Genomic DNA, 25,319 nt, shown 5'->3' on the forward strand with positions numbered 1-25,319 from the left:
ACTCAGTCCAAGTGAAGCTGGCAGTCGCTCAGTGAAGCCTCGCTCACACTCTCTGGATTTCATGAACGTAAAGAAGGAAAAACAAACCCCGTACGTGAGTTTATCTCAACGGGCCCTCGTCCTCCTGTGTTACAGATTACCCACATTCCCCAGATTCCTCGTGGCGCTGTTCGGAGAAGTCGGTCTTTATTAAACTGTTAGTGTGAATGTACAGAGATCCTGGTCCGCCGTCGTCCATCATTTGTCAAACACGACTAGTTTATTAACTTGGTGTTATCCAGCATTGTGTGTTTGTGTGTGAATTGTTTTCGTATCGCTTTCTGATCCGTTTCTTTCTGTGGGTGCAGAAATCAGTTCCTCTGCCTGTGATTGATTTTAGGTGTTGAGAGAAGGCGGTCTATCTTCTGCTGGTTACTCCAGATATCGCTGTCAGAATTCACAACGCTGCGCTTCAGCCAGCTGCGCTCTCTAAACAGCAAAAAGTACATTAAAAAAATAAGATGGAGACGCTGAACTGTACCGACACACACAGATGCATGCTCTGATTCCACTTGCTTTCAGACGTATTTCTAAATAAAGACTATTTAAAGTGTTTTAGTGATTTTAAACGCAGTACAAAGCCGACCCTCCTCCATCCATCCATGTGCTAATCATCTCCATCTCCTCGTCCGGCTCTTACGGCGCTACGTTACCCGTCTTTGTTCTGCACCCATGTAAACACTGTGCACCGTGTTGACATTTAGCCTGCACAGAAATCAGGTTTCTGTGTTAACCACACCGTGTCTCGTTTACGTCGTATTTAAGAAACCCGGCGCTGCAGAAGCTGATTAATTAATACGCAAGCAAACAAACCGACTGTCAAGCAGGACCGCGCATGCAAGCAGTGTCAATATCATCGTCATGTTCACACACACACACACACACACACACACACACACACACACAGCCTTGTCAGGTGTGAGGCCGGGGGGTCAATGCACCAGTGGGACTGGAGCTAATTGGCGCCTTCCCAGGGATATTGTAAGTGGCACAACCGCGGGGTTCAAGCACAGCTCACCTTTGGCTCTTCCATTACTGCAGGAAACACAGATAGAAAGGCAGCGCCGGCGTTCCTCCGTGTCTCACCGGAAAACGAGAGGAACTGTGACTGGAAAGCCGCACATGTGATCTGCTGTGTTTTAACACGGCGGCGTGTGTGACCTTGGCATGCACACACACACACACACACACACACACACACATAAAGAAGAAAAACATGGCTCCTTATGATTATTGCAGAGAGATGTTCCTACAGGAGCGTTTTGTCTTTGCCCCTCAAAACCCACCCTACCAGGCTCATAATGTCTCTTCAGTGCTTTAACTTTCCTGCAGTAGCGTGTGCTCGCTGCTGGGCGTGGTCGCTCTGACACGTCTGTCCTGCAGCCTGCTATTTGGTTATTCTTTAACTCCACATCATGCATTTTTCCTCTTTGCACGCTTCAACGATTCCCAGCAGCCATTGTTCCCATTCATCGCTATGCGGTATGGAAATCAGTTCGCAGAGTTTTTTAAACTTCCTTTAGGCTGTGAAATCCATCACAGTCATATGATGGAGCCGGAGTCACAGTCATGTGATGGATTACACTGTCAGCATCAAGTGTGAAGAAAGTACATTGGTGTAGCTCCAAACAATAACGGGACTTATCTAAAACATAAAGCCATACACTGAGGTTTTTCTCTTTTTTATCGCTTTGTTGCCTCGAAACATAATGTCAGCGATACGATATTTTTTAAAAAAGAGACATTTGCCGATGGAAATTGGTTTTGGATGTAGTTTGGTCCATTAGTTCACTTCTGAGCTAAATTCATGAAGCAGAAGAAGTCACAGTGGCCACAATCAGAGCTGCTAATCTGCCCGAGCAACAGTTAGAGGAACACTTTGGAACAGACTGGGTCCACATGCATCCATCGATTATCTAAACACCACTTGATCCTGGAGAGCAGGGGTCTCAAACTCAACTTACCCGGGGGGCCGCCGGAGGTCTGGGTGAGGCTGGGCCGCATCAAGTATTCCACAAAAAGTACAACCGGTCCAATCTTCTCAATCTTTATTAATAACAATTCTGAACATGAAAGGTTCTTCAGAACATCGGCTCCTCTTTCCTACTCCTACCTACACTTCCTCTCACACAGCTGAGACACATTTGGCTTGAAGATGCTCATCAGTAGGTTTGGACCTGCACTTTGACTTATTAAAGTTCATGGTGGAGAAGAGCTAAACGCATTTATATATGGATATATGTTGCCTCCACTGCTCCCGAATCATGTTTCAAGTGGCTAGCGTTGCTAATTCGTGTTGCTGTCATGAGCCTGAGCTATGGTGGCCCACAAGGGATAAAAAACAGAAAACGTCCAGGGTGACGACTCACGTAGGTACATGTGAGAAAAATGCTCCACAGCGTCTGTACCATAGACTGTATAAAAGATGGACGTAGCAACTGCCCCTGAAAAATGAAGCCAACCCAGAACCTACGTCCGCTAGCTGCTGCTCCAAAAAGCCCTGGATCACCAAATACTGCATTCCTACAGCTCAGGATGTTTTTATTATTAGTTTTCATGATCAAATCCAGAGATCAGGCGGCCAATCTGAAAATAAATCAATACTGAATTTTCTTAAAATCCTCCAAATTTTGCGGGGCAAGGGGCGTGGCTCGAAGGCGGTAAATGTGGGCGGGGTAGAGAGGGCCCGCCTCTCAATCCGTCTGACCAATCGCTGCTCCTATGGCTCCGTCCCCCTCCAATTATTTTTGCGTCACTGGCTCCAAAAATCCAAGATGTCAACCGGGAAGTAGCAAAACCCTGGCTTCATGTTCAGAAACCAACGAGTGACGTCACGGTAGCTACGTCCATCTCTTATACAGTCTACGGTCTGTACATAGCAGATAGTTGTTTGCTGTTGTGTTAATGCTTTCTGCACATTTAACTTTCAAATGCGACTTCAGAGTTGTGTAGAACAGCTCCAGAGCCAGAGGCTGTGCTCCCTGTTCCACCTGATGGAGACAGACAGCAAAGCTTTGGGGAGTCGGATAAGCTGGGTGCTCATGATGTGCAGCCAGCTGAACCGAGGAGGCTCCAGTGAATTTTTTTCCTCACTAAACATGTTTAAGAAAATGTTGCCTTGAAAGATGGTAATTAGTTATTTGCAAATAGGGCTTTAGGGCATGAATACTTCACAAACAGATACAGACGTATTTACATGCACTCTCACACACACAGAAGCAGCGCGTGTGGTCTTTCAGCAGCGATGTGCTCGATAGCGAATTGAGCTGATCTGTCAATCACAGGTGCGCTTCAGTTTTTTTACACGGCGTACTTGACATATGAAGTTAGTCATCGTGGAAATTTAATCATTGGCTGTAATTAAAAGTGAATCATTTTAATGCTGTCGTTGTTGTTGTGGGTTGAGGTCCCTCAGCTGTCAGTCTCTGCAGGCTTGGCTGGATGTTGAATGAAAACAGACGCTGTGCTGGGATTTCTCCACTGATTCATGCGCTCCTCATTCACAGCTGGTTCTGAGACTCAACCTTTACCTGAGTATTTATTCGACAGTATTGCACAACAAACACGTAGTGCAAACAAAATGCAAAGTGGAAAAACAGAGCAGGAAAAAAACATGGCTGTTTAATGGTTGGCTTTAAGCATGACTTGAAACATCCATCGGCTGGTGGGGTGTACGTCCGGTTGGGAGACGCTGAGGTTTCTGGGAGCAGAAGTTTGTTCTAACCTGGTGTTTTTGTCTTCCCCTCTGATCCAGACTGCGAGCCAGAGGAAGTGTCTGACTGGTCCTTCGATGAAAACTGTCTCTTCTGCTGCTTAAGACGCGAGAAAGTCAAGGTAGGAGGCAGTTTTATCTTGTCGTACACATCAGACATCATTGGGTGTCGTCACGTTTAACTACAGAGACGTCCTGGTTCAGGGTCTACTGAGGCCCCAAATAAACGCCTGTCACTTCATATCCACTTCTTGTCACAAGTATTGTCTTGTGATTGATTTGTAAGGTGTCATTGGGTGTTTCTAAAGGTATCAACAAATAACATATATTATTATTATTATTATTGTTATAATTATGGTAGTTGGATGGTTCAAACAGCAAAATTACTCATAAGTTGTGTTACGAATATCAAACAAGCAGGTAGCTCATGTTAAAGTGGCGATCGAGTGTCTGTTTGTCTCTGTGGCCCTGTGATGGACTGACGACGTGTCCAGGATGTGCTCGGCCTTCACCCTGAGTCCGCCGGGGTGGACTCCAGCCCCCCTGCTGCCTTGCATTGTATAGAAAATGGATATATGGTTGGATGAATGTGGGGTTTGAACCATCTGATGTTCACTCTCATTCCAACTCAGTTTCTATCACTTTCTTTCTTGGCCTCCTCTGACAACGGGGCTCTTTTGCTTTCGTTTGGTTTTTTTTTGAAAGCGAGGCTGACAGAAGCCACCAAAACAACCGGTGGTGCCATTATTCTGTCGCCATGACGGTCAACGTTTACTTCAGGCCTTGTCCACACGTAGCAGGGTTTTTGAGAAACCCAACATCCTGCAAACCTAACGTGCACACCACCTCGTTTTTAGAAAAAGAATTCATCCACACCTAACCGCATCAGTGCACGTTCATCTTCTACGTGAGGATGTAAGAACTCCGACGACAGGAGTGACGGCCAGGACGTTCGGAAATCGTCACGCCATTCCTCAAAGTTCTCCCACCAGCTGGCAGTGACCTAAAACCGGCATCGGTGTCTCTGACGGAGAACCTGCCTCGGACGTGGAACGGCGAGGTGTTGGAAAATAACCGTCCTGTGTTCCTGTACGTGGAGCGCTATCTGGGCCCGGACCAGAGACGACACGGTTCTGAGGGCGTCCACGCTGTCTCCAAATGTAAACACAGGTCGTGATGTAAAGAACAGATTTTGTTGACGTTTGGAAACCTAAAACCCGGTTACTGATACAGACGCATAAACAGAGGATTGGCAGGTCGTCACTTTGGTCGGAGGATTTTGAAAGAATCGTTTTCGTACGGATGACAAACCGAATGGTAGAAACACATCTTTGTTCTGTGAGACGCCCTGCTACGTGTGAACGAGGCCTTACGTTCATGAGTTGAAGCAAACACACTTAAAAGACTGGACAAGGCACCCGAACTGTAAACCAGTAGCTTCCACCTGCTTCTCGTATGCTAAGCTAAGCTAAGCCACTCTCTCCATTTTCTCATCAAACGCTCAAACAACATATAAGTTTTACAAAGACTGACCATGAGAAGTTCTTCCTTTTAAACCACTCAGATGTTATTGGGTTTAAATAAGGACTCTGCAGCATTTGGACATTTTCATCTACGGCTTACAATAAAAAAGACCTTGAATGAAATCAAAAGAAGAACCAGCACTAAAGCCTAAAAACATGTGCAGCGCTTTCACTCCCGTTGCTCTCTATGCCTTTTAGATTGAGTGGCGGGGGGAGAAGAGATCAGAACGTTTCACTCTGTTTCACAAATTTTTCAAAAACACAGCAAAAGGAAATCAGTGTGTGTGTGTGTTTCCATTAGATCTGTTAATGGTGTGAAAAACAGAGATGAATGCTGCTTTCTACCACATACAGCACTCGCATTACTTTTGTGAATCAGCTCCTTTTCTTTGTCCACATGTTCTGTGTTTTTGTCTGTTGCCATTTTTTGAGCTGTCTTTTGAAAGCACCACGTCGTAGCCTCTCCTCCTCCTCCTCTTCCTCCTCATCCTCCTCCTCCTCCTGCTGCTGCTGCTCTACGTGTTATTTGTGTTGTTAGACCATCATGGTCTTGACCCCAATTTAGCTTATGAAAGGAACGTGACACAATGATTTGGAGGTGAGTGTGTACATGTCAGTGAGTGTGTGCGTATGTGTGTGTGGCAGCAACAGGAGGAGGAGGAGGAGGACGAGGAGGACGAGGAGGAGGAGGAGGACGGTGACATGGGTGTAAATTAGTGAGACTCCCACAGCAGCAGAGTGGCCGGGGCCTCCGAACAGTTTCTCATCAGCTAAAGGGTGTTGGGAGCAGAATAATAATGAGTTCGTCTGATTACTTTTTAAACATGTAAACACATATAAAGATGGATGAAGACCAACACAAAGTAGCTTAATGAGGCACTGGGCCACCACAGGCCAACAAAACATCCTCAGTCTGAAGTCTCTGGACTCCACTCGGGGGGATGGACACCATTCTTCTAAAACAATGTTCCCTCAGTTGGTGTTTAGATGATGATCTAGGAGGTCAGTCCAAAACCTCCCATCAGGGTTCAGTACTGGTGACTGTAAAGGCCACAGTCTGTGACTCGGTCATTATTTTAGGATAAAGAGGATCACACAAAACCACTTTGTGTTTGTGATTCTTCCGTCTAAGGGTGCAAGGGAACCCAAACCATGAAGCAAAAATATCCCTCAAAGCATATTAGAGCCACTAAATCCTCTGTTCAGGCCTTCTCTTGACATCACATGAACTTGTGCACTAGTTGGGAATATAATAATAAAAGACGAGTCATCCAAACAGATCACTTTTTCAACCCCTCTGTGCAGACCAGCGCCTGTGCTTTTTGCACCACCGAACTCGCCCCAACCTGCTTACTGATACCTACCGTATATCTTAAAGCAGATTTCACTTTAGTTCCTATTCACACACGACATCGCTGAGCAGTCTCCTGCCATCTTCTATACACAGAGCGTGATTGTTCATCTCAATGCACCTGCGTGGAGCCACCTGCATTCATCGTGTTTCTCCGTTTTTCTTTCCTTTAATTTGTCACCCATTACTACATGTGCACACAGATTGCTACTGTACCTGCTTCTGCTTATTCTGTCAGGAAGAAAGCTTTCAACTATACATGTGTGTGTGTGCAAAGATCAAGGATGTCAGGGGTGTTTAACAGTCCTCGTATGATTCCAGATGGGGTCCCTCGCTGCACATCATCATCCCCCCACTCTCTCTGTGGCCGTCATAAACACCACCGTGTGGATCGAGAGAAGGAGTCTTTAACAAAAGATTGATTGGAGATACTCTGATATTTATCTTATTGATCTAATCTTTAGCTTTTCACTAAACTGATGTAAAAAAAAATCCTAAAATTTGTGTCATAGCTTTACGGAAACAGACACACACTCAGATCTGCTGCGTTGAGTGGTTCCCGTGGGTTCTTCTTCGTCGTGTTTATTCTTTATCTAGCTGTCGGTCTTAAACGGCTTAGTGGATGTTCACCATGAGCGTCTATTTCAACATGAAGTTTGTGGTGTAAAAGCGAAGTAGGGAAGGAAGTTAGGAGGGGGGCTGTCCTTCCCTCAGTCATCGATTGTCGCTTGTTTTTCGACTTGACCCCGGCGGGACCTCCGAGGTCAGCCATCTGTCTCCTGAAAACATCCCCGCTTCATCGCCGCCCTCCTCCATCAACCCCCATCTGCTTCTCTCTGCCTGCCTCTCCTCATGCTGACAGAGTCGTGCTGACGGAGGCTGCGTCGTCACAGCTCGTTTGTGAATGTAGTAATCAAGAATCAAAATATGAACAGAAAAACAACAAAAAGTCAAATCAATTAAACAAAGCTTTGCAGGGATTGCAGGAGGGCTGTCTTCTAGAATTTCCAGTTTGAAATTAGGTAAAAAATGATTATAGTCCTCGTTTCACTCAATTAAAAATGTCCCTTTTTGTTCTGAGTGCTCCTTCCGGGTCACTACTGTTACTCTCTGCTTGTTCGTAAAATGCCAGAGCAGCTCCAGTGGGTGGGGTCCATCGATTCATTGATCTGAAGCAAACAGGCAGCACGGGGGTCAAAATATAAAGCGAGAGCGATGGCTTTAAAAATGCACTTTCATCTCCGTTGCTTTGCCCCTTGGTGTCGATGCACCCGGACTCATGAGCACACACGGCTTCCTGTTTTAAAGACAATCAGATCAAAACACTTACTACAACGTGAACACTGGTGTCTTACGTTGATGCTGAATTGTCACTTAGCTCTGGTTGGTTATGCCTCTGCACCAGTGAGATCTGGGGCTGAGGACATCATCTTCATCCCATTCTCACGTAGCTCAGAAGCGCTGTGCAGGAATCTCTTCAAATTTGGCACAAATGTTCACTTGGACTTTGGGATGAAGTGATTAGATTTTGGCGGTCTGGCGTCAAGGCCACTTTGGCTTCACTTCCATCCTGTTCTTATGAAGGCGATATATCAAGAATGCCTCGAGGGAATTTTATTACATCAGGCGCACACGTTGGCTTGGTCTCGAGGATGAACTGATTGGATTTTGGTGGTCAAAGGTCGCTGTGACCTTATGAAACATCTTTTTGGCCATAACTCAGGAATTCATACTTTAATTACAGAGAAAATTTCACACAAACGTGTGATAGAATAAAACGGTGAAGGAGTGACATTTTTATATCCAGAAGGTGGAAGGTCAACTTCTCATCATTCAACACTAGAAAAGGGAGGCATCGCCGTATTTCACATTCGCTAGCAGCTGAGGTACTGACACACTGTTAGACTGTGCAGATCCTCTTTGCTGAAGATGAACATGAAGCATCTCATTGTAGAATTTATACCTTCTCTGCAGCAGCATCCATATTTGAAGCTTTGTCTGCTGTCAGTGTTCCATCAGAACCTGCTGTATGGGTCAGGCGTACATGCACTTCATACCGTTCTTCACTGCATGTAAGTCTGAACATGAATGGAAACTGACTGAAGCCATCTGATTGGCTGTATGTCAACGTTTCATGTCATTTTATTAGTTATTGACCAGCTTGTTACACTTCCACACGTACATATGCGTCTCCACGCAGCTCATTTTTACCCACGGACATGTTTTTATACCTTCCCCAGTTACTTCACAGCAGTTTGTGAGGTTGGAGTTTAGACGAAGCTGAGTGTCGGTCGTGTTGAGGAGCTGACAGACGTGTGAAGGTGAAGCTACTGACAAGCTAGACACATCGTTAGCAGGGCGTTACCACAGCAGAAAGGATTTTTATACATCACACCACCCCAAATAACAAATACAATTAAGACTCATCTGAAAATTTCAATAGCCATTGAGCTCACCAATCGGCACCATCCATCCATCATCTACACACCGCTCACTCGGGTCATGGAGGACATGCTATTTTCTAAACAATGGAAGTTTGAATTGCAGCCCTACAGTTAACTGATTCTGATTCAAGCCAGTGAAATCTAGTCCTAATTCTTGCCAAGATGCATAGAAGAGAGTATAATGCTGCCACAACACGTGCCAACAAAAATCCACTATGCGTATTTATAGTCTTGGCAGAATCTCCCGTTTTCAGGCCCATGAATGAAGAGGTCTGCACGACACATCTGTTGACTCACACAACAGCAGAACCGTGGACGTCTAAGCTGGGCGATCGTAATGAAAAACAACGAGTGGTGCTGTCTGCTGTGTGGGGACCGTGGGACGGCGATATCTGGTGAGAGATCAGACCTTCAGCCACTCATCTGGCGTCTGTGTGTTTGTCTGTGCAGGACCACAGCATAGAGAACGGTGGAGGCAGCCACGTGCTGTCGGAGTGTGAAGACTTCAAACAGGAGCAGTCTCGGATCAGCCGGCTGGAGAGACAGGCCCAAGACTTCCTCAATGCTGTGTTCCACAGAAAAGGTAAGACACACAGTTCAGTCCAGTTAGTTTTCGGGAGAGAACCCCAACGAATCCAAAAGATTGCTGACGTTCAAGCAGGTCTTTGACGGTGGGAAGACAAACTTTCTTTTAACCCCAAGAAACCTCAAACAGAACCAGACTCGCAGTCATTACGACTCTATTTCAGAAGGATAAGCTCAGAAAATTTGGGTAATATGCCTTACTGACATAATACAAATACATATCTAATAAATAAATATATATGATACCAATATGTATAAAAGTATATATAATGTACATTTATTGCATTACATTTAGAAAATTCTTTTCCATTCCAAAAGGCGACTAAAGTTGAAACTAGACCACATACAGACCTTTAAACTTGTCTTGTTCGAGACAGCCCACTTCGGGAACTGAAAGGAATAACTTACCTTTGCTGCTTTATTGAAAGCTATTCACATATACTTCAGTCAGATGACTTAGAGAGGACACGAGTGTCTGTGCGGGACTGATGTGTGAAGTTGTGTGTCGTCTGCATACAACTTGTGCAGCTGAGATGAAGAAAGGGGGCCAGGGATCGATCCCTGAGAGACACAACATGTAACTTTGGCAAAGTTTCACAACTGGAACAAAGACATTTCTGCCTTGCAGGTAGACCCTAAACTGGTTGAGATCTGGGCCAAAGAGGCCGACCCACTTTTCCGACCCGTACTAACAGCGGCATGATTACTACGAGAGGCCATGTGGGAAACTCCGTAGAAGGTTATTTTAAATGGTAGGGGGAAACTAGAACTGATTTTTGGAGGTAGGAGTCTTTAAAACTCTGGCTGAAAGCCAGCACCAGCCGTGACAAAGGGAGTGGGGGAGTTTTTGGAAGGGCTTCCCGCTACTTATCATCTCTATGTGAGAGTTTTTGTTGTTGTCCACATTTGTGCTCTGACTCTGGCGGCATTTAACTCAAGGTGCAGGCCCCTATGCCACAGAAAATTATGTTCATCTTTCGCTGGAGAACCGGTCGTGACTGTTGACTTTGCTAAAATATTAGAGTCGGTTTAATGACCTTGAGCCTGAGGCAGATGCGCTGGAATGTAAGCTGTCCATGTGTAGGCGCCTATCGCACTGTGATGAGTTCACAAGTTTCAGCTGTCCTCCGAAAAATAGATTTTTTTTTTTCTAAAATGAATCGTAGCACAAACTCGGTTGTGCAGAGAATGCAGCTTTATGAGGAGTACATGCAATTAACTGATCTCAAATATTAAGCATTTGTTCTCAGTCAGACAGCAAGGATGAGATTCATCTCAGATCAGGAGGTAAATGTGCTTCCTGCAGGCTTTTTGTTGGAACATGTGATGCCAAAACATTAACTACGACACTTTTAAATGTAAACAATAAGACCTTACAAATGAGTTTAAGAATACCATGACCGGGTAAATGTCTGTGTTTTGCCCGTTGTATGTGACGACAGGAGTAGTACTGGTGAGTGATTTGGCCCAAAGATCATGTGACGATCTGTTGGGGTAGAATCGCAATCCATGATCTGACTCACGATTCTCGCCACAGATTTAGTTCAACTCGTGTGATGGCGTGAACACGGTATGGTTGCCTGGATACAAAGCTTGTCACTTCAACTTAATGCTAAAAGGTCAACTCACAAATCCCTGCGTCCTGTCTTCACTCTGATTTTGTTGTTAAGGTTCTGACTGGAAATGATGATTCACTCCACCAATGTGAAGCTTTATGACTACAACCAGGCTAGCCAGTCAGTCGTCGATGACATTTACATGACTCTCCAGGGAATCATCTCGCACCACAGAAGTACTATAACTCCACCATCTTGGACTGCAGCTGGTCTCGGTATTCCCTGTTGTGTTTCCTGCCATCCAGATGTCGCGGCCGTTGAAGAACTAGTTCATGTCCTGCTACGCAAAGCTAACGAGGCTGCAGCACAACAGGGATGCTGTGAAGTCCGTCCCGAGCTGCCAGTCTGAGATGGTGGAGTCCAGCAGTACGAGAGACTCCCTGGAAAGGCATTGAGGACTGCCGCTACGCAAGTCTGACCAGTGTGTAGGCAGGAAGACAGGCCAGGGCTAGCTGGCTAGCAGCAGCTAAACTCTCACAATGAAGTAGTGGCATATGGAAATCTTTTCTATGATCCTTCTGAAAAGCAGGTCATGCTTCAAATTAGGATCATCCATCCCTGCATCTAAGATCATCAGATCTCCTGACAGAGCAACTACAAGCACGGTGGAGCCTTAGTAGGAAAAAAAACAAGGAGGCATCTAAGAAAAGTTTTCAATGCTTCAGAAACAAAGAAATAAAATCTGTCTTCTCCTGCTTCCAGGAGGGACAGAAGTTCATACTGCAGGTTTAATACTGCAGTGTGAACATAACCTGGTAGCTGCTTAGATTAAATATTCGTAAAAATCATCATAGAAGGTGTTCTATCTCCTGCTGGCTCTGACTTCTCCTGTCCTCCATTATCTGACAAATGTTAAGATACAGCCTGTTCCGTCGCTGCCCGTGAAGAGCTCTCCTGCCAAACTACTTCTCACATGTTCACTTTGCCTCCACGTCCACTGGTGTCCATCTGAATTGATTTTCGTCACTTATTATGCATTAGTTCATATATATAGCATTACATATGCACCGCCATTCCTCAGTCCGCGCTGACGAGCACGTATGACAGCAGCCGTGACATGCTGTCTCGTCCCAGCAAACGGTACATGAAGCACCAAGTCTGCTCCTGAGCACCGGATTTCAACAACATCACATCAGTGCCTGAGCTGTATCCAATAAATGAGCCCATTCATATCTCTGCAGAGCTTTAGTCTCTGATCACAGAATGTACAAAACAACCGTTTAAATGTAGTTTTGTGAAACCACAGCGTCTTTAGGCAGCTGTTCGTTCATCGTCGTGCCTTTATGGGTGAATACAGTCGTGCAGAACGATCTGTTGATGTCACGTGATCGGAGACACCCTGAGCTTCTCCGTCTCCATCCTCTGGTTTTTTTTTTTTCCCCCAGATTTACCATCTGCCTTTGCTGCAACTATCGAAGGTACCACGCCCCAACAGATAATCATACAGAGAAAAAATGTGAACGCGAGCATGCATCATAGGACACGCTGCGAGCAAACGGTTTGTGGACCGTGAATTTGAACTGTATCGGGTCGGTACCATTGACCTTTAACTTTCATACCGGAGCTTGTGTTTACATTCGCTCTCAGCTTTGTGTCAAATCAATATCTACTCAATTTCTAAATATTTGCCGAGTTCCCGTAATCCCTTTTAACCTGAACAATGTTCTGTCCCGGTGCCGTACTCTGTGCCAGAGGTGATCCGAGCCTGGTGAGAGTAACTGTTGTGTTTTGTTTTTTTTTTTCCAAGAGGAAGGAAGCAGATGTTTGTCCAATCAATGCCCGGCCCTAATCAATCTGGCGTCACCCACACAGGCAGAGCTGCCCGCAGAGCTGCTATATATAGACAGATAAACAGGCGCACACACTCTTACACAGACTCGCACAGCCATTCATACAGTAACAGACACACAAGCACTGGATTAAACAAGTGCATTTACACCGAGCATGTCAGCCGTCTGTTAGTCCGGATTCCACTGAGCAGGAAACGTCTGAACTTTTTGTTTTGTGTTTGTTCTTAAGAGGCCTGGATGTGGATTAACCTCTTGTGTTTTTAAACTTTGCATTCAGATTATTAAATTTGAAACAAGCACTCATAGCAGAAAGAATCTCTGCTTTTATACAGGATTCATGTGTCACGTCTGATTTACACCAAAATCATGGAAAAAGTTCAGCAGCCAGGCGTTGGAAATATCTAGAGCTTGATAAAGTGGATTTATCATTTATGTGACGAATACAAAAGTGATAACTGTAAGTTTTTTGGGGGGCTATTTATTTATTTTTTATTATTTTGCCAGAATATTTTTAGTATTAATATTCTGATGACATCACCTCTAGGGCTTTTTTTTAAATTTTATTTTTTTATTACAGTATTTTCTTCTGTCTATAGACTGAATGGCCATTTGGTTGATTACAAAAAGCCACACAACATTAATTAGTAATGAAGAAAGAGAATCATTAGCAGCAGCTTGTATAAATTAACAACTTCAGTGACAGTAAACCTCCTTTCTGCTGCTAGAAGGTCACAAAACTCATGCATGTAGATGGAACAGAGTCCAACAGGAGACTCAGTACGATAGTAACGACTGCATGGTGTCCGAGTGTCATCAAGGCTGCAGCACTTTACCCAACGATGGAGCGTTTCTATCCAGGATGACAGTTCCATCATCCACGAAGGCTCACTGATGGTCTGATGAGGATGAAAATGATGTGGATCAGATGTCCTTCATAGTCACTAGAACCTAACTGAACACCTGTGGGACATTTTGGACCGACGTGTTAGACAGCCAGGATGCACTAAAGCTGCTGTGGGGGCACCTCCTTGCTAAGACATCCATTATCCACTATCTATACACCGCTTAATCCTCACCAGGGTCGCGGGGGGCTGGAGTCTATCCCAGGCAGGGGACAGGTCTGAATCCATACACTACAATCCCACAGACATGAGAACACACTAACGTCATGCCTCAGGAAGCTTCCTCTCTGAGAGTGGATGACAGAATTCATAAACTGCTGAAGGAAACCCCCTCCCCACATTCCCCCCAAAAAATAAAAAAACACACAGCTGCCAAATTACTCTGCTTTGTTGCAGCCAGACGAGTCCTTTTGTGTGCCTCTGCACAAGCCTGCAGCGTTACACAACCACCACTTCCTAGCAAAAACAGCGTATATTGTCACTGCCTGCTGGGATTTCCCCGGGAGAAATCCCAAAGTGGCAGCCTGCACCTGTCAGAATGTATAATTAGGTCGCGTTTTCAGCAAACTAACCTGCTTCCTGGGATTTCTTGGCACTGAAGGTTTGTTCAGTTGTGGCTGGGTGGGAACAGCGTGTCTGCAGACTAGAATAACGCGGTCTAAGCTCTGTGATGCCATGTCAACAAGATAATTTCAGTAGCTGGGATTACGCAGTGCAGTGTTCAGGTGGAGCGCAGAAGTCAGATAACATTACGGGAGGATTAGACAACATCGCAGCAACACCTACATGCAGCCGCGGTGGCGCTTCACAGCAGCTGACAAACGGATCACAGAGCAGAATATTACAGACAAAACACTGAACTTAAAGCTTATCTCTGCGGTGCTGGTGTTCCTGAAGGCCTCGCTAGTGGCTGCTGTATTTAGCTCAGAGTTCATGTGCACGACTAGACGGCAGGTTTAACTTGTTATCCTCCGTAAAGTACAAAACAGATTGTTAGTCATCTTCCTTAATACTTTCAGAACAAACTCTTATAAGTGTTGTGTTGTTATCGAGCTTCATGCAGGAGGATCTTTCTTCGTTGTGTGTTCAAAGGAGCATTCAGCTGCCATCTTTAAAACACCTCATATAGATCAGACGGCATCGTTTTTACCTTTTTTATTTATTTTCCTTTCCTGTTAATTGTCACGGCGGTTTTGAGAACGTTGGTTATTTTCACAGCGTCTAATAAAAACGATCAGAGCCGCGTATCTGTGAGCCGAACAGAGATGGTGAAAAGTTTTGCCACGCTGACTGGGGACAATCTGCTGATTCTTTTTTCCAAGTTGCATCTCTATACTTCGAGCTGCTCAAAGCTGAAGGTGTATTTATGCACATGACTTTTGAACAACAACAACAAAAAAACAAAACATTGGATTCCTTGAATGAAGCTGATTAAAAGCATCCTAGGATATCAGTTTTCCCCATATCATTTTTTTTTTTTTAATCTTCATTATAATCAGCACTCATGATCCTCAGACACCAGAAGTTATTGTAATAATTTTAGATTTAGAGTTTTGTGATGTGACTGAACTCATGTGCCAGCTGCATCATGTCGGGTTTTCAGTGGTTAGAAACAAATACCAATATTTTTTTTTTTTTTTTTATTTTCAACCACAATTCAAAAGCAATGGCTTATTTCACTAAATAATAATTTAGCAAATTTTTATTTATTATTACTTTTTTCAGTTTCTACTTATTTGAGTGACTGTTGTGGATTTTGCTTTTTGTTTTTGTTTTTTTCTTTACCGGGAGGGGACGAACACATCTGAGTGTACCTGCATCGTTCACACAACCGAAACCAAACGCGACCTCGTGTGTTACCTACACGCAGCGTTTGCTCGGCTGACATAAATCTCGCCGCTTGCCGCTCACAGCCATGATTTTAACATGATCAGCTCAGGTTGCCATGGCGACAGGGCCCTGCTGAACCACTTGACCCCTTCATCGCCGCTCGCAGCTGTTTCGTAAGCGCAGACCTGTGACTGGAGACTTAATACCCTCTGTTTTCTTTTTTCTTTTTTTTTTAAAGTTCTCCAAATAACCGTGTGAAATAATAACAATTTCGACGATAGAGGCGATCGCTGCTCTCATCAGAGTCGCATTATGCTCGACACGGAAGAAATAAAAGGTCGGCTCAGGAGCGAACCGGTGGAATAATGAGACGGATGAAAAATAGTTCAGTGAGAAGTATTTGCACTCTGTAGTCGCTATTACTGCTTTAGTTGGAGCAGAGAATGTGTTGATCTGGTGCAAATTAACTGACTGAACTGAGGAACTAGAGGAAGGGAAATGTGCAGAGTTTGTCACGTTCTGATGAAGCAGATGTGCAAGACACAGCTGGAGAACACATATCTATACCTGCTGTACATTGTGGTGCCCTGACCTCGCTCAAAACGCAGGATTAAGAGACGCATACGCGATGCTGCAGAGTGCCGGATGTATGCGGTGGTTTTTTTTTGGATTATTTCAGCTTCAGGATTACATTTTTTGGGGCTAATGTATTGTTTGAAGGATTTAGGGATTGACTCAGTGACACGCAACGGAAGTATCCAAATAATAATAATATAGCCACAGGTCCTACGGAGATGAGTGCAGCCGACTTATCTGGGGCAGCGCCAGATTAATGCATGAATAACAAACGAGTGTTGTCGTCGCGGTTGTTTTGCTCAGGATGTATTAACCAATGAGATCGATGACCGGTGTTTGGTGTGGCTTTGTTTTGTCACAGCGGGGGGGAGATCAGAGAAAGTTTGGTTCTGTTTTTCCTCCTTTCATTCCTTCTGGTGTTAATGATGAATTCAAACATTTAGATAGCGTCATTTGATTCGGTGCGATCTCATACATGCCAAAAATATGTAGTACGATACAAAATAATGTGATGTGACGTCTACAGTCGTTATATTCAGAGCCTCCCATTAAAGAAGGAAAAACACAGCCGTCACTGGAATAAGGTGAAATTGACAAAAGTAATCACACTGGTCTGCACCCACTTTCTGTTATTTGAGCTGCTTTAGGACGACTGCAATGTGCTGAATCCAAATATGACATCGGTTTTCCTCGATGAGGTCAACGTTTTGATTTGATGAAACGTTATTTACTTTTACAAATGTTCACGCTCGTCAACGTTTGGATCATTTAGCTCATGAAAAGGATTAGAAAAATTACCTTTTTCCTCTAATATCCAATTTCATATGAGAAATACTAAAATAAAACAATCGCTAATGTCAAAAAATGTCATCGACTTAGTGGCAAAATCGATTTTTTTTGACATAAAAACCTGACCAGATCCAGAAAAGCATCTTTTGGATTCAGCAAAAATGTCCTAAATCGGTTTAAAAAATCCTAGACACCCAGTGTAATAAATAAAAATGTAATGAACATCATGACGTTGCTTTTAAATTGTGGTTCAGCAGAAATATTAAGAAAAAAAACACACAATCAAACCAGCCTGATGGGATCCATGAACTAACATGTAGCTGAACAACCCTCTGAGCCAATCACTGCCATCAGGTGTTTCCTGTAACTCTCAGTCAGACTTCTGCACCTGTTGACAGGTGTTCTGGACCACTGCTCACCTGCTCATCAGCAAAGTGCTCTCATTAGTCCAGGACAGTTTTTTATTTTTTTAAATTATTCTTTTTAACCACAATTCAAAACCAACGCCTTATTTCACTAAATTATAATTTAACAAATTTTTATTTATTATTACTTTTTTCAGTTTCTACTTATTTCAGAGTGAATTTTGCCTTTTCTTTTTTTAATTTATTATCAATTAATCTTTTTTTCTTTTTTAGGGTAATTGCTTCATCTTTAAAATATCTGAAATGTGAAACTATCTTGTTTACCAGAAGTCCCAAGTCTTTAAATTGCTAATTATGTGCACAGAATATAAAAATACTACATTTAAGATGACATTAAGTGGAGTAAAGAAGCTGGAAACTTGAATTATTTTGCATTTTTGATTAACACTGACCAATAAAACAAACGATTAAAATTAAAGACTTGTATTTTTTTGTCAGTAGTTTGATTTATGATGCAGCACCGCAGTACGACGAATGAATAAAAAGAATTTTGAACAGTATAACAATTAAAAAATTAAGAATCCTGGGAAACTAATGGCTGTGGAAGCCCCCCGCTGGAGCACTAATCTGCTGTACGCACTGATATCATGGTGCTTTCATACACAGGATTAGGCTCTCAGTAGATTCTGAGTGATTTTTGGATTATTTCAGCATCAGGATTACATTTTCAGGATGAAATGGGATAAATAAGCTGCCGCACATGCCAACAACTGAACAAATTCCTGGAGTACGGGACACTGATATGTCTGCTCCTCTGCTTTGTTTCCTCTCCAGACCTCCCAAGTTTCTCAGACCCTCACATTCCTCTAGTGGCTCGTGAGATCATGCAGCGAATGATCCGCCAGTTCGCTGCCGAATATACCTCAAAAACTACTCAGGACGACCCGCCCCTGCCCAACGGCACCATGAAGGACCAAAGCCTGCCAAGAGCGGTGTCTCTGGCCCCGGCCCCCAGCTCCTCGCCCGGGCCCCTGCCTGCGCCAAGCTCCCCTCCATCGTCTGCCTCCTCCTCTCCGTCCCCGACCCCGGGCCAAGGCTTCAGCCCCACCTCCGCTGCTGCCGCCTCAGCACCCGCCTGCACCCAGAGCAGCAACGGTACGGGAGCCAGTAATGGAGGAGGAGGAGGAGGCACGGCTGCTGCCTCTGCACAGAATCCTGTCCTCAGCAAGCTTCTCATGGCCGACCAGGACGGCCCGCTGGACCTCACCGTCAAAAAGAACCAGGCCGATCCAGAGCCCAGCCAGCAGGGTGAGAGCGGCGTCACACACACACACACACACACACACACACACACTGGGTCACGCATGAGACGATGTGTTCTTTAATTCTTTAGCAGCTAAAATGACCGGTCTTCAAACGAACTTCTAACCTCGACCCAAAGTCAGAACTCTGCAGCGACTTGATGATCTCATGGCTCAGACACACTCCAGCTTATTTCTGATGGTCTGAAACTCTGCTGTCCACGTGTCAGTGAATGCAACTCCTGCCTCGGCATTCGAGGACATGAACGCCACGCAGCTGTTCATCAATAATACAAAAGACACAGCATGCCGTTAGACCTCTCCAGAATCACAGATCGCTTGTCCTGTACGCTGAGTGTTACCTCGTTTATTTTCCTGTTTCACATCTAGAACCAGGAGCAGATCGATGGGATCCACCGATACTGAATCTTAAAACATGAACAGGATCTTATTTTTCCACTGAATTTATTAAAGAGCTGCAGCATCAGAGAGCAGCAGGATGAGCGTCTCCAAAAGAGAGAGAGAGCGCCGTGTGCATTAATGGTGCAGCAGCAGCAGCAACTTTATTAATTACTTAGAGTCATTAATTATCCATGTCACAGAGTCAGGATCAATCTGGATCTAACAGCGAGTCACGGCGTACCTTTTTTTCACTGCAGACAGGTGAGCAGCTGCAGCTATCAGTCCTGAGTCGTGGGCTTCGGCACAGCTGGATGATGTTTTACTCTAAAGTCTGATGGTTTCATTAAAGTCGAGTGTCGTGAGAACATTAGAAACACACACGTGTGCAGGAATAAAAAACATGCAAGCAAATGATCTGATGTCTTGTACTGAAATAAGAAAAAAAACGTGTATTTTATCCACACACGGGGACGGCAAAATAACCTTCAAGGTCCATTTAGTGCAAGAACAGAGAGGGAAGGCGTGATCTGGTTACAGCCATGTAACACGCTACATATGCAGCAAAACAGGCAGGTGTGGGTTTAAACCAAACCTGAGACAGACAGACAACAACTGCATCTGTATTTAGAGTTACTCATAAGATCATGAAAAGCAATTTTTTTGTTCACCTTGACGTTTCATGAACTCCACAAACTGGTTCCTTTCATCCACGCACACTCAGATTGGTCTCACCCACACACACATTTTGCTCACGGACAGATCAGTGAAAAGCCGTCGTCTCCCGGACTGAGCCTGTGCAGCGCGACACTGAGCTCTGAAATGTAGCTCCGGGCTCAGTATCCGTTTAATCAAACTAAACCAGCAGGGGGTCTGCATTTGTGATCACCGAACAGGCTGCGGGGTCGAAGCCACGGCTCACGGTTTCAGCCCTCAGCCGCAGTGTGACCGGTCACCCACTTTAATACCAGCTTTTTGGAATCTGCTTACAGTAAGCCTCCTTAATTTTAACAAAAAAGATGTAGGCATTTACATCCACCTCATGCTCGCACATTATCTCTCTCTCACACACACACACACACACATATGAACACCTTTTAGTGAAATTCTGATTCAGATTATCCCCAAAGCTGGATAATATACACACAACTGCACTTGTTTAAATTACACAGTAGATGTGATTTCAACGGGGGCATTCTTGCTGCTTCGCTAATCGATGTTTTGTCAGAGCTGTGCGGTTGCTGATCATCCCGAGCGCTTAGCAGCAGGGCGTCGCTCCACAAAAGCAGACGACGATGATGATGGTTGGTTTATTTATTTTAAAGAAAGGGGTTTTTACTCCTTCGTGACAAATCAGTCTGCTTCTGCCACGCAAAACACGTCCGCTGAGCAGGCTGCCGAGAACTGAAAGAGGCAGTATTTTGGGATACATGCACATCGTTTCTTCTTCTTTTTGTTGTTGTAGGTATAGAGTTTTTATATATATATATATATATCTGCCATGTCTGCATGTTTTCCTGCCACGTCACAAACATCTCTAAACTCCAGACACATCGTTCTGGAGGGTTTTGGCGTCCGTCTGCGCGCACATATTCTGTGAACACAATAACTCAACTTGACCTGACTGACTACTCGAATGATACTGTGCAAATATGAGTTGCAGGTCATGATATGATTAGAACTGAGGGCATGTTGCCGCATAAATATGCATGCTGATGAGGAAATATTTCTTCCTATGACTGTTTAACACGGCGATGCGGGGAGCTCTTGTTATTACCGCCAGTGTGCTCTGTGAAAACAAAGCATACTAATGTAGATGTAGATGATAATTAAAATGTTGATTAGCTCAGAGAAGGACCTCATTAGTGTAACTTGTTATGTGTAATTTATCACGGTTGTTATCCCTGGGCATTTCGTGACTCGGGTTTTGGAACCAGACTGGCTGGTGGTCACATGAGTCTGCTCCCGTTCACACGGCCAGATGAAGGATTCTCCTGCATCCAATGTGCCACACAGAGACTTTTAATATCACCTAATGTTTCCTTTTCTGTCCGATTAAACAATGAAAACGCTGCTGGAGCTTAGCGAGGCGTCCTGTGTGTGGTTAGGAGGGTTAGAGGGTCAGAAGGTCGCCTGTACTTTAGGGATTATGTGAGCTGTTCATGAGCATGTCCGTATGCACACTGTGGGTTTTATTCCCTCTTGAACTTTTAAATGCAACCTTAAGACAAATATATTTATTGTGAACCGATCAGGTCAGTAAAATGGTAGATAATGATTTTATAAAATGTTGAAGATGCCGTCCGTGAATGTCTTGTTTTGTCCGACTGAGCAAAGAAAGCAGAAAATATTCACATTTAAGAGGCTTGAGTTGAAGAATATCTTTATTTTTTTTCCTTTAAAAATGACTCAAACTGATTAATTCATTGTTTTAATAGCTGGCTTTTATTAGTTGACAAATAATTGTTGCAGCTCCAGTAGGATTTAGCAGCAGCATTAGCTTCCTCTCATGCAAAAGTATTTATTTATTGAAGAGTTCATTTGCACAAACAGAGAACTCCGTCTTCACAAAGCTTCATAAACCCACTTTTCCATCGTCTACCTGAGACGACATCAATAAGTTATCTCTGTTTTATGTCATTTCTACTGAGTCAAATCCACTCAGCTTCAGTTTGATTGATATCATCTCAAGCAAACGACAAAGAAATACGTTTTCTGAAAATCTACAAAATTAAATGAGTTATCTGTTTTTTGCAAATCAACTCGTCGTTTATTCATTTTATCAGAATCAGTTTTGTCCTCCTGGGTCTCGCTCGTTAACCGTCTTTTAGTTTCTGCTTGTTCTGAAAACCCCGATTCACATTTTTACTCGTGGATAAATCACGAAAACTTAAAGAACAGACCAAGAAATAATTATCTAATTAAAAATAAAGTCAGCCCTTAATATAAAAGGCTCAAAATGTGGTGACAGAATAAACCAGTTTACCCAGATTTCCATCTTGACTTAATGCTGATGAGTCTTTTCTGTCCATGTCTGACCTTATTTTCCACATGAACATATTCACAGATACATGCTGCCGTATCTCCAAGACTTCATTTGTGTTACGGAGAACCCACTTGTTTTGGAAGCATCTCTTTTTTTTCTTTTCACCATTTAACTACCAAACTCATTTCACACGCAGCAGCTGCCGACGTCGTTAATGCAGCTCCCAATTGATTTTGCTAATAGGCAGCACAAACAGATTGATAGCGACGCTCTCTGCAAATTTTTACAAATGTTTAACGCCAAAAAACCCCGAGCGACGGAGTGTGAACGCCTCGTGTGTAACAAACACTTTCTAACTAATGAGGAATGTTAAAAAAAACAAAACAAACCCAAACAGCAACTTTCTTGGCAGATTAATTAACGTGCAGCATTAACAGAGCGCTCAGCACGGTGAAGCTGAATTTAAACTGAGCGATTTGTCACATTCACTTAGGAATATGGTATGGTTGCCACGGCAACTGCCTTCCTCCTCAGGTTAATAAAATTTTGATTGCAATCCAGAACTTTGTATAGGAAGGCATCAGACGTGTCTGCTGGAAATCAGAGGGCTCCTCGTGGACTGAAGAGGAGAGACTGCAGATGCATGAAATGCGGCGAGGAAGCAGATCGTATTTTGTATTTTGTTGTTTAAATAACGTGTGAGACAATCAGGGCTGTGACGAGACGAGATGCTAACGCGGTGACTTTTGATGCAGTGATATTTAGCTGTGAAGCTAATTTACAGTTTATCAGCAGTTTTTCGCTTCACTTTTTCAGATTCTGCTGTCCTGTCTTTGTCGTACAGATTCAGGTTCCTCTAAATGTTACAGAGACATATGGATCTGTTTTTAAAACCTCCCGTCTTCCCATGAAAACACAGAAATACACCAACGTTAAAGCCACCTGCTAATATAATGTAGCTCCTCTTTGTGCCACCGACTCTGCTGTGAACCACCTCTGAGGGCGTCCCGTGGTGTCTTTCACCAGGATGTTGGCAGCGAATCCCTCAGGTCCTGTGGGTTGCAGTGAGGGGCCTCCCTACATAAGACTTGTTCCGGCACATCCAGTAGAAACTCGATTCGATTGGGACTGAGGGACGTTGGAGGCTGCGTCGCCTCCTTGGGCTGTCGGTCGTGTTTGTCCAGTCATACGGAGCAGCTCTTGCAGTCTGGCCTTCTGACCATCGCTGGTCTCCAACAGTGTTTATTTAACTGTCACAGTAGCATCACCATGATCGTCAGGACTCAAGGTTTCCCAGCATTAACTTGCATTTTAACAACATGATGAGTGTCGTTCACGTCCCCGTCAGTGGTTTTCATGCTCATTGATGTCTTTTAATGTGATTTAAACTCTTCACAGCCGTGTTGTGTTAATCTTATCTGATCTAATCTTAATGTTTAATCTTCCTCCCTGTGTGTTTGTTCTCAGATGGCGTCCTAGACCTCTCCACCAAGAAGAACCACAGCACAGGCAGCCCCAAAACCTTGCCCGGTTACACCGCTGCACCCGGGGTTAAAGGGTGAGTAAACAGGATTAGACCAGTTGGCCTCCGTCAGCGGAGCGGCTCGGTCATGTGGAGAGAGCAGCACTGGAGGGGGGCGAAGCAGAGGGTTGTGTTTCCCAGAGAAAACTCGCCGGTCTGCTCTGACTCCGAATGCGGTTCAGAAATGTGGCCTGAGGTGAAGATGACATGCTCAGATTCAGATCTGTATTCAGATGGCGAACCACAGTCAGGCTTCCTTTTTTAATTCTAACAAACACTGATTTCACAGACTGAGATAACAATCAGACAGATTTCATCAGCTGCAGCACTTCATTTACAAACTTGTGAAGTGAGCGATACGGTGCCATGTAGACGAGGAGTCATGAGGTGAACATCTTTGGGGAGTCAACAAGTTTGGGAACTACTACTCTGGATGCCACTGTGTCTTCTTGTGATGCCACCAGATGGCCTTTGACATTCTTGTTTGCTGGGTGTTACTCTGGACTAAGGCCTTGATTGTGTTCCCTTGTGGACATGCACATGGTGGACAGCTGTGGAGACCAGAACAACGTCCTTGTTTGTGTGATTATACTGCCTTCTAGTCCACTTGGAGTCGAAGATTTCTCTCCCATGCATGTGATGTAGAACATGTATGTATTCTGTACAGGGACACCACGACTGAGCATGTGCACTACTGCCCTTGTAGCATCGTCACCGCGAAGACATGAGTTTTGGGTTGTCTGCAAAGGGTCCCGTGTGGCCTCTCGTGGACTTGGCCAGATGACAAAAGACACATCAGGCGGACTCTAGTGGCCTAAATGCCTCCACTAACTGCTGTGGAACATAGACCAGGGATCTCCAACTCTGGTCCTCGTGAGCTACTTACTGTCCTGCAGGTTTCTTCTGTACTGCAACACACCTGACTCACATCAATGGATCTCCAACAGCTTGTTGTCAAGTTCTACACAAGTCTGATCCGTTAATGTGAGTCAGGTGTGATGCAGTAACGTCTAAAGGACAGTAGCTCACGAGGACCAGACTTGGAGATCCCTGCTATAGATTCTTTTAGTAACTTGGGGCTGAAGAGTAGCGCCGTCGGTCCATGAATTACTGTTCACGGTGGTTAGAAGTGGGGAGCTGTTCACAGTGAGATTACAGAGCATCAGATTTTGTTGTGACTTGCCTACAGTGTGTTGTCTCATACAGGTCATGCAGCTGTCATCACTGAGCATATTACCCACGATTAATTGTAAAGAGCGACTCTGAGAATCAGCATACATGAAAGACGCTCTGTCTGTGGAGCCGTGGTGCTCTGATGTGACGGCGAAGAACAGCCGAGTTGAGTTTGTAGAGCGAAGCCACCCAAAAATTAAAAAAGGTTCGTCTAGATCAAGTGGATTAAAGCCCATTTTTGCTGCTTCTCCAATTAAAAACTTATTGAAATCTATTAGTAAAGACGCACAACATGAACGCATCAAAGCAATAAGGCTTCGAATCTAAAATGGCAAATGGAAGGAAGCATTCCAGCAGTAAGATCCTTGAACGTCGTCATAAAACATGCATGAAGTGAAGTATGACAGTGAAGCCAG

General features: G+C 44.3%; 1 protein-coding gene across 1 annotated transcript in view; it reads left to right on the plus strand.

Annotated features, from left to right (window-relative positions):
* lcor (ligand dependent nuclear receptor corepressor) overlaps positions 1–25,319 on the plus strand; it is a 93,507-nt gene that overhangs the window by 59,700 nt on the left and 8,488 nt on the right. Inside the window, exons 3-6 of the mRNA XM_008298937.1 lie at positions 3,794–3,873; positions 9,520–9,652; positions 18,357–18,830; positions 23,676–23,766. Coding sequence (XP_008297159.1) covers positions 3,794–3,873; positions 9,520–9,652; positions 18,357–18,830; positions 23,676–23,766 — 778 coding nt within the window. The remainder of the gene's footprint in view (positions 1–3,793; positions 3,874–9,519; positions 9,653–18,356; positions 18,831–23,675; positions 23,767–25,319) is intronic.

The sequence above is a fragment of the Stegastes partitus genome, unplaced genomic scaffold, assembly GCF_000690725.1.
Source record: "Stegastes partitus isolate 25-593 unplaced genomic scaffold, Stegastes_partitus-1.0.2 Scaffold1361, whole genome shotgun sequence".
NCBI classification, from domain to species: Eukaryota; Metazoa; Chordata; class Actinopteri; family Pomacentridae; genus Stegastes; species Stegastes partitus.